The sequence below is a fragment of the Vicia villosa genome, linkage group LG5 (genome assembly GCF_029867415.1).
Source record: "Vicia villosa cultivar HV-30 ecotype Madison, WI linkage group LG5, Vvil1.0, whole genome shotgun sequence".
NCBI lineage: Eukaryota > Viridiplantae > Streptophyta > Magnoliopsida > Fabales > Fabaceae > Vicia > Vicia villosa.
This window is the reverse complement of record NC_081184.1, coordinates 51,297,342-51,304,967: the sequence shown is the minus strand read 5'-3', so window position 1 is coordinate 51,304,967 and position 7,626 is coordinate 51,297,342. Positions and strand designations below refer to the sequence as shown.

At 33.4% G+C, this 7,626-nt stretch overlaps 1 protein-coding gene across 1 annotated transcript; it reads left to right on the top strand.

The window, feature by feature from the left end:
- The first annotated feature begins 1,975 nt into the window (after nt 1-1,975).
- On the top strand, nt 1,976-4,056 carry LOC131604651 (uncharacterized). Its single transcript, XM_058877081.1, has 4 exons — nt 1,976-2,616; nt 2,878-3,227; nt 3,339-3,718; nt 3,973-4,056. The coding sequence occupies exons 1-4, from the start codon at nt 1,976-1,978 to the stop codon at nt 4,054-4,056; spliced, it is 1,455 nt and encodes a 484-aa protein (XP_058733064.1).
- The last annotated feature ends 3,570 nt before the right edge of the window (nt 4,057-7,626 follow it).

The following is a 7,626-nucleotide window of genomic DNA, read 5'->3' as shown; positions in this document are numbered from 1 at the left end:
TATCTATTTACACTTCAGATAAAAGCACGGGTTTAGATAATTAGTCTGGCTCCATCAAGAAGTGTGAAGAACAGTTTGATAAAGCTGTTGAAAGGAGCAAGTTAGCGACGTGTCACTCAATCAGTGGGGAGAGGAATGAAGATATTATCTCTGAGTTTACTGCCACGATGGAAACAACTGTCCCTTGTATGGAAGGCTTTGAGATTGTAAGGTGTGTTGAACTAGATTCAAAAAGAAGAAAGAGATTTAAAAGTATAAAATATAAAAGGTTTTCTAACTTGGTGGGGTCCATTTACGCTAAGAAAGTAAAAAAAAAGAAAGAGGCCTTTTTTTCTTCTCGTTCGATAACTACTGGAAGGGGAGAGGCACGTGCAAAGGTTCCTGTATCTTTTTCAAACAACATTTCAAAAGGTGTTCAAGAAGGAGATAGGGAAGGGAGTTATTTTTATGGCAGGTCTAATATTTTGAGATGCAATTGCCGAGTACAGAACAATTTGAACTCTAATATAGGGGATAAATTATGGAAAGCTATTTCAAATCTTGGAGTTGTTGTGGAGGATACAAAGATGGATTATAAAAAAAAAGTTAGTGGATATGGAGCTCAAGGATAGAACTAGAGAGGAAGGAGGGAAGGCGCCTAATATTTTATTGTGATGATAGTAGGATCTTTAAATATTAGAGGGGGAGGTAGTAGAATCAAGAGAAGAAGAATTAGTCACATAATTAATAAGGGGTTGACGGATATATTTTAATTCGAGAGACAAAATTGATTTTGGTATCCGATTTTTTGGCTAGGAGTTTTTGGAGGTGTGAAGATATAGGATTTTCTTACTCGAGTTCCAATGGCATGTCGGGTGGTCTTTTAATCCTTTGGAAAGAATCTAGTGTGAGGGTATTATGTAGTTTTCAAGGAGTGGGTTATTTGGGAATAAAATTAAAGTGGCATGACTCGGTATACTATGTGTTCAATGTCTATTCTTCGTGTTCTTTGGGAGAAAAGAGAGATCTCTGGCGAAAGCTTTTGAGGTTAAAACATAAGTTTGTAGACGGTGAGTGGTTGATAGGAGGGGACTTCAATGCGGTTAAGAATCGGGAGGAAAGAGTAGGGAGATCTATGGTGGGTAGTAATTCCGAATGAGGGAGTTCTTAAAGTTTATTGATGATAGCGGTCTTGTGGATGTGCCTTCTAAAGGAAAGAAGTTCTCTTGGTTTAGTGGTGATGGGAAGTCAAAAAGTAGGATCGATAGATTTTTGGTGGCGGATAATATTATTAGAGATTGGGGAGTGGTGAGGAAATTTATTGGCTTGAGAGACAATTCCGATCATTGTCCTATTTGGTTGGTGATAGATTGTGCAAATTGGGCTCCGAAACCTTTTTGTTGTAATAAGGAGTGGTTCACGAATAAGGAGTTTCTTCCTTTTGTGGAAAAGGAGTGGAAAGCTATAAAAGTGGAGGGGCGTGGTGATTTTATTCTTAAGGAGAAACTTCTGATTCTTAAAGGAAGACTAAGGTGGTGGAATAAAATGGTTTTCGGTAAGATAGATTTGGAAATAGAAGAGGGAGTTAGGGAAATGAATGAAGGTATGGATGAAGAAGAAGGAGGGATAATTGATGTGGAAAATCTCAAGAAAGCTAGTAGTAATTTTTGGTTGAATCTAAAGATCAAGGAAAATACGCTAATTCAAAAATCAAGGATAAAGTGGCTTAATGAAGGAGACACAAATAGTAGGTATTTCCATAGTGTTATGAAAGAGAGGAGGAGGAATCATATTGGTCCTATAAATTCTAGTAGTGGTTTGTTGGAATCGGTGAATGAGGTGAGGGAAGAAGTCCGAAATCATTTTAAATTGAAGTTTTCCGAACCGGAAGTGTTGAGGCCGGTGTTGGATGGGATTGTTTTCAAGGGGTTGGATACGAGAGAGAGAGAGAGATGTTCTTGAGGTGCCTTTCTCCGAGGAGGAGATTAGGGAAGCGATGTGGAGTTGTGATGGTTTGAAGAGCCCGGGTCCGGATGGTTATTCTTTCCATTTTATTAAGAAGTGTTGGCCATTCCTTAAAGATGGTTTTGTTAAATGCTTTGAGGATTTCTATAGCGGGGCTTATCTTTCCAAATCTATTATTTCATCTTTTTTGACTTTGGTTCCTAAAGCTTCTAATCCTTTAGGATTGGAGGAATATAGACCAATTTGTTTAGTTGGGTGCATTTACAAAGTTATCTCTAAACTTTTGGCTTGTAGGTTGAAGAAGGTGTTAAATCCTATTATCTCTAATCGTCAAAGCGCTTTTGTCCCGGGTAGACAACTTCTTGATGGAGTTTTGGTGGCTAATGAAGTGGTGGATTTTGCTCAAAAGGAAGGTAAACATTGTCTTCTTTTCAAAGTTGATTTCGAAAAGGCTTATGATAAAGTTAATTGGAACTTCCATAGATACATGTTTAGAAGGATGGGGTTTGGTTCTCTTTGGATGCGGTGGATGGAGGCTTTAGTGTTCTCAAGCGATATGTTGGTTTTGGTCAATGGTAGTCCTACAAAGGAGTTTGCGGTAGAGAGGGGCTTAAGACAAGGAGATCCTCTTTCTCCTTTTCTTTTTCTAATTGTTGCGGAAGGTCTTAAGGGGTTAGTTAACAAAGCGGTGGAAAATGGAGATTTTATGGGATTTAACATCAACGGAAAGTGTAATATTGATATTCTTTAATTTGCAGATGACACTTTGTTGGTTTGAGATGGGAGTTGGAATAATATTTGGGCTATCAAAGCGGTGTTGAGGGGTTTTGAACTTGTTTTGGGGCTCGGAATTAATTATCACAAAAGCAAGATTATTGGAATTAATATAAACTCTAACTTTTTGGAAGTTGCTTCTTCTTTTCTTTCTTGTAGGGTGGAAGACAAAGATTTTCTCTTTCTCGGTATTCCTATAGGATCTAATCCTAGGAGGATTGCTTCGTGGAGTAGCCTTGTGTCCAAAATAAAGAAAAGATTATCTTTGTGGAAGGAGAGATTGCTTAGCTTTGGAGGTAGGATTACTCTTCTCAAATCCGTTTTGAGTAGCCTAGCCATAATCACTCTATCTTTTTACAAAGCTCCAGTCAAAATTATTAAGGAAATTACTAGGATTCAAAGTAATTTTCTTTGGGGTGGTGTGGAGGAGAATAAAAAGGTGCATTGGGTGTGTTGGATGGATTTATGCCTTCCGATAGAAATAGGGGGGCTTGGATTAAGGAGGATGGGTGAGTTTAATTTGGCTCTTCTTAATAAGTGACAATGGAGAATCTTATCGGAAGAAAACGCTTTGTGGTACCATGATTTAAAGGCTCGTTATGGAGACATTAATTTAATAGTCATACAAGGGGAAAAAGGTGGCAATTATAGGTATTCTAAATCGGTTTGGTGGAAGGATATCATTTCTTTAATAAAAGAGGATTCTAGAGATGTTTTTGTCAACAAAGCTTCTTTTGTAATTGGTAATGGTTTTACAACTTCTTTTTGGTCCGCCTCTTGGTTGCATTATGGTAGGTTGAGGGATGTTTATCCGTCTTTATTCTCTTTGTCTCTTTTGAAGGAAGCTTCGGTGGGAAGTATGGGTGGATGGCATTTGGGTGTGTGGGAATGGGGTGATTTCGGTATTCCTAATTCCAATTCTAGTATTGTTTTTGAAGAAATGTATTCTCTTCGGAATCTTTTACAATCGGTCTCTCCTTGTGTGGAATCGAAGGATAAGGTAATATGGAAGGAGGGTGATGGGCATGTTTTTACGGTGAAAGATTGTTATCTTTTTCTTATTTTATCTTCTATTCCTTATGGTCCGGTTAATGTTCACGACAAGGCTTTTTTTGAAGTTTGGAAGATGTTTGTCCCTCAAAATATAAAAGCATTCAGATGGAGGTGTTTTATTGAGAGGCTTCCAACAAGAGACTTGCTCCTTCATCGAGGTATTATTAATAATACTTGTGATTTTTCTTGTGTTTTTTGTAGTATATGCCCCGAATCTTCGTCCCATTCTTTGTTCCTTTGCCACGTTTCCGGTTTGATTTGGAAGGAAGTGGCGTGTTGGATTGATTTTGTTGATTTTGAAGAGGGTAGTTTCTTGGAGAGTTTTTCTATGTGGTGATCTTTTTGTAAAAGTAAGGGTGTTAAAAAAGGTAAAGAGGGATGTATTTGGTTGGCTATTATTTTGTGCTTATGGAATCTAAGGAATGGTATTATTTTTAAAGAGGAAGATTGGGATATTATGGAAGTGGTTTGGAACATTAAAGCCATGGTTTGGAGGTGGTCTTTTAAAGAAAATATTACACTTACCAATTGTAACTTTTATGAGTTTTGTAAAAACCCTTTGTTTTATATCTCTTAGGTTTCATTTGGTGTGTAATCTTTCTTTTCCGAGTTGTATTATCAGACCTTTTTGGAATCGGGTTTGATAATTTCCATTCTCTTTTCAATAAAACTTGCTTACAATATATGTATATATATATATATATATATATATATATATATATATATATATATATATATATATATATATATATATATATATATATATATGATGAGTAATCAAATTACACCCGAAGAATTATAACACGAATTACACTCGCTCAGTAATTTTATTTTGAATAAATATTTTTTAAAATCAACCGTTGGATTAAAATATAATATCATATAGATGTATAATGACCAAAGATTAACGTCAAAATGAACTTGACATAAATATTTTTTAAAATCAACATTTGGATTAAAACATAAAGTCATATAGATCATACCTATAAAGTTTGAGATTAATGTATAATGATTTACTTTACCATTAAGATATCCAAAGATTAACGTCAAAATGAACTTGATATAGTAAATCATTATATATTAATCTCAAATTTTATAGTAAATCATTATAGATTAATCTCAAATTTTATAGCTATGATCTATATGCTAGAATGTTTCAATCCAATGATATATTTTAAAAAAAATATTCGAAATGAAGTTATTTAGCGAATGTAACTCGTGGTGTAACTCTTCGGGTGTAATTTGATCCCTCCTCATATATAATACTAGTTTCATTACCTTATATGATTTTATTTATTTAATATAAAGGCTTAATTGCAATTTTGATACCCAAATTTTTTTTTGGTTCCCCTATTTTAAATTCTTGAATTCTAGTCTCTTTATTTTAATTTTTTAAAGATTTTAGTCCCCTGCAAATATGAAGGCAATTCTTAATGACATAGAGCTCACATTTATGACATGTTTCAACTTTTTCCATATTACTACATCAATAGGAATGGATTTTTAGGGTTTAGCAATGTGTCTCAAAACAATTCCGTGAGAGAAGATGACCAACTATTTATACATATTACATATTTATATAATTTAATAAAAGATAATTGTTTTTTAATGAATAAATATTTATTCTCAAAACGATTTTTACAATTGCAACACGACTTTCAAATTATTTGAGATGCCTCTGAGTGTAGGTGTATTTTTATATTTTATTATAATAGTTTAAGAGGTTTTATAAGCCTTCTCCCTACTCCTAAACCTTCTTCGTGTAGCTATTGGAACCTTTGATATACTTGAATTGATATAGGCTAAAGGAGTTGCCATCCTAGGTTCAAGGAGTTGTTTAGGCACGCATTCGAATGGTATTTATCTTTAAATTTCAACTTTCCAATCTGATACATTTCATACATCAAGAATGGAACTACAACGATTTTTGTCCTTGGCGTATAACGTGACGGAACCTTGATGACCACAACATAAATATACTTGTTGACATAGATTGATAGATTGATATGGATGAATGACATGGAATTTTCATGTAATATGATCTATGAATCATGTCTATTTTCAACGAGTTCAATTGAGGTGTTTATTTAGATCAAACTAAAGTTTGGAAATTCAATATTTGTCCAAACAATACAGAAAGGGTTATAACAATAATAACCTTATAAATTTTATTTCGGCAGATAATCTTAACATAAAGTCTGTATCAATATCAAAATAATATAAAATATAAAAAAATAGTGACTCTCACTGATCTAAGACATCTATAGTGGCAACAATCATATGAAAGACCTTATATGTCAAATATATGGTTAGTGAGTCTTTTAGCTTAAATTTCATGTGTATATTTTCTAGTTTAAACAATAATAACTTATAAGTCAATGAACTTTTTAAAATCTATTGTTGAAACACTATATGACTATCATAACATGATATAACTTGAGTGGTCTTTCAAAGCCTTATATTGAATTATAATTGAATGACATAAATACTTACATTCACTTATTATGTATTTGGATGCCTAATCGAAATCTCAAATATCAGAATCGAACATACTAATAAAGTCCCCATTTTCAGATCTCCAATTTATGAATTTAAGTTCTTTTGTTCTCACTATCAATCCTCATGGTTGCCCTTTTTTCTTCAACAATTCAATATTGATTTGTTCAAGTGTACACATTTTACATATACAAGTAAGAAAAATCATATTTAAAATCCTTACAAGTGTAGGAAAGCACTCAAAGTTTGAAATTTCCGGATTTATTTTAAGGTAGTTATAATAGAGACCTAATAGTCTCCCTTAGTAATTGAAATATCCCAAAAAAATAATTATATTTGATGTTGAATTTACTTTCAACCTTATTGATTAAACTCTTTTGTGATATCCAAAGGGTGTAACATCCCGATTTTTTCTATTTTATTTATTTAAGTACCTATTTTATTATTAGTATAATTACTTTATTATTCTTTGGTGTGATAATTATTTAATTGTGTGTAATTATGCTAATTGGGTTAATTTAACTATTAGTAGAATAATAAATAGCTATTGGGCCTAATAATTAAGAATAGAAATAGTAAAGATTGAATTTGTTACTAAGCCCATCTAATTAGAGAAAGATAGTGAGATGAGTTAGATTTAGTCTCATAACACATTAATTTGGTAAAAAGAAAGAGAGAGAGAGAGAGAGAGAGAGAGAGAGAGAGAGAGAGAGAGAGAGAGAGAGAGAGAGAGAGGGGAAAGAGGAAAATTGAAGGGAACTAGAAGGAGGAGATTTAACCTAAGATAAGGGGAAGAATCCTCATTATTTGGGTATATATGTATGCAATAGATAGTTGTATGCTTAGGTTGTTCATCTATTCAATTTCTCATAGTTTCAATGTTAGGGTTTAGGGAGAATCCATGAAATTTGAGATTTAAGTCATGTTTTATGTTGTTATAATGTTAACCCATGAATAGAAACATGATTAGGAAGCTTATACATGTGATTTATTTCTGTTTGGATGAGTTTTGGTTGGTTGAAAACGATTTTCGGAAGTGTTGTCAAAATCTGGTTTTTCTCCAAAATACGCAGAGCGCGCATAGCGCGTAAACTTCTGATTGAGCGTGCGTTGCACGGAAGTGGGCGCGTAGCGTGGCCTGCTATGTATTTTTTGTGTTTTTTATTATTTGACTTGGGATCCTGTTTTCTTATGATTTAAGATGGATTTTCACGTATTTTAATAATTTATTCAATGATGTTTGCATAGGTTTTGGATTTGATTTATACATATACATGATACTTGAGTTTGTATATGTAAGTGATGTGTGTTCTGGTGAATTGTACGAATAACATGAAATGGTTTGTGTGCTAAATGTTA

What these genes read in the sequence shown, in the direction of transcription:
- LOC131604651 (XM_058877081.1), top strand. Translation starts at nt 1,976, where the DNA reads ATGTGGAGTTGTGATGGTTTGAAGAGCCCGGGTCCGGATGGTTATTCT. An exon ending in GTTGCGGAAGGTCTTAAGGG is followed by an intron (nt 2,617 to 2,877) that starts GTTAGTTAACAA and finishes TCTTTCTTGTAG; the next exon opens with GGTGGAAGACAAAGATTTTC. An exon ending in GTGTGGAATCGAAGGATAAG is followed by an intron (nt 3,719 to 3,972) that starts GTAATATGGAAG and finishes TGTTTTTTGTAG; the next exon opens with TATATGCCCCGAATCTTCGT.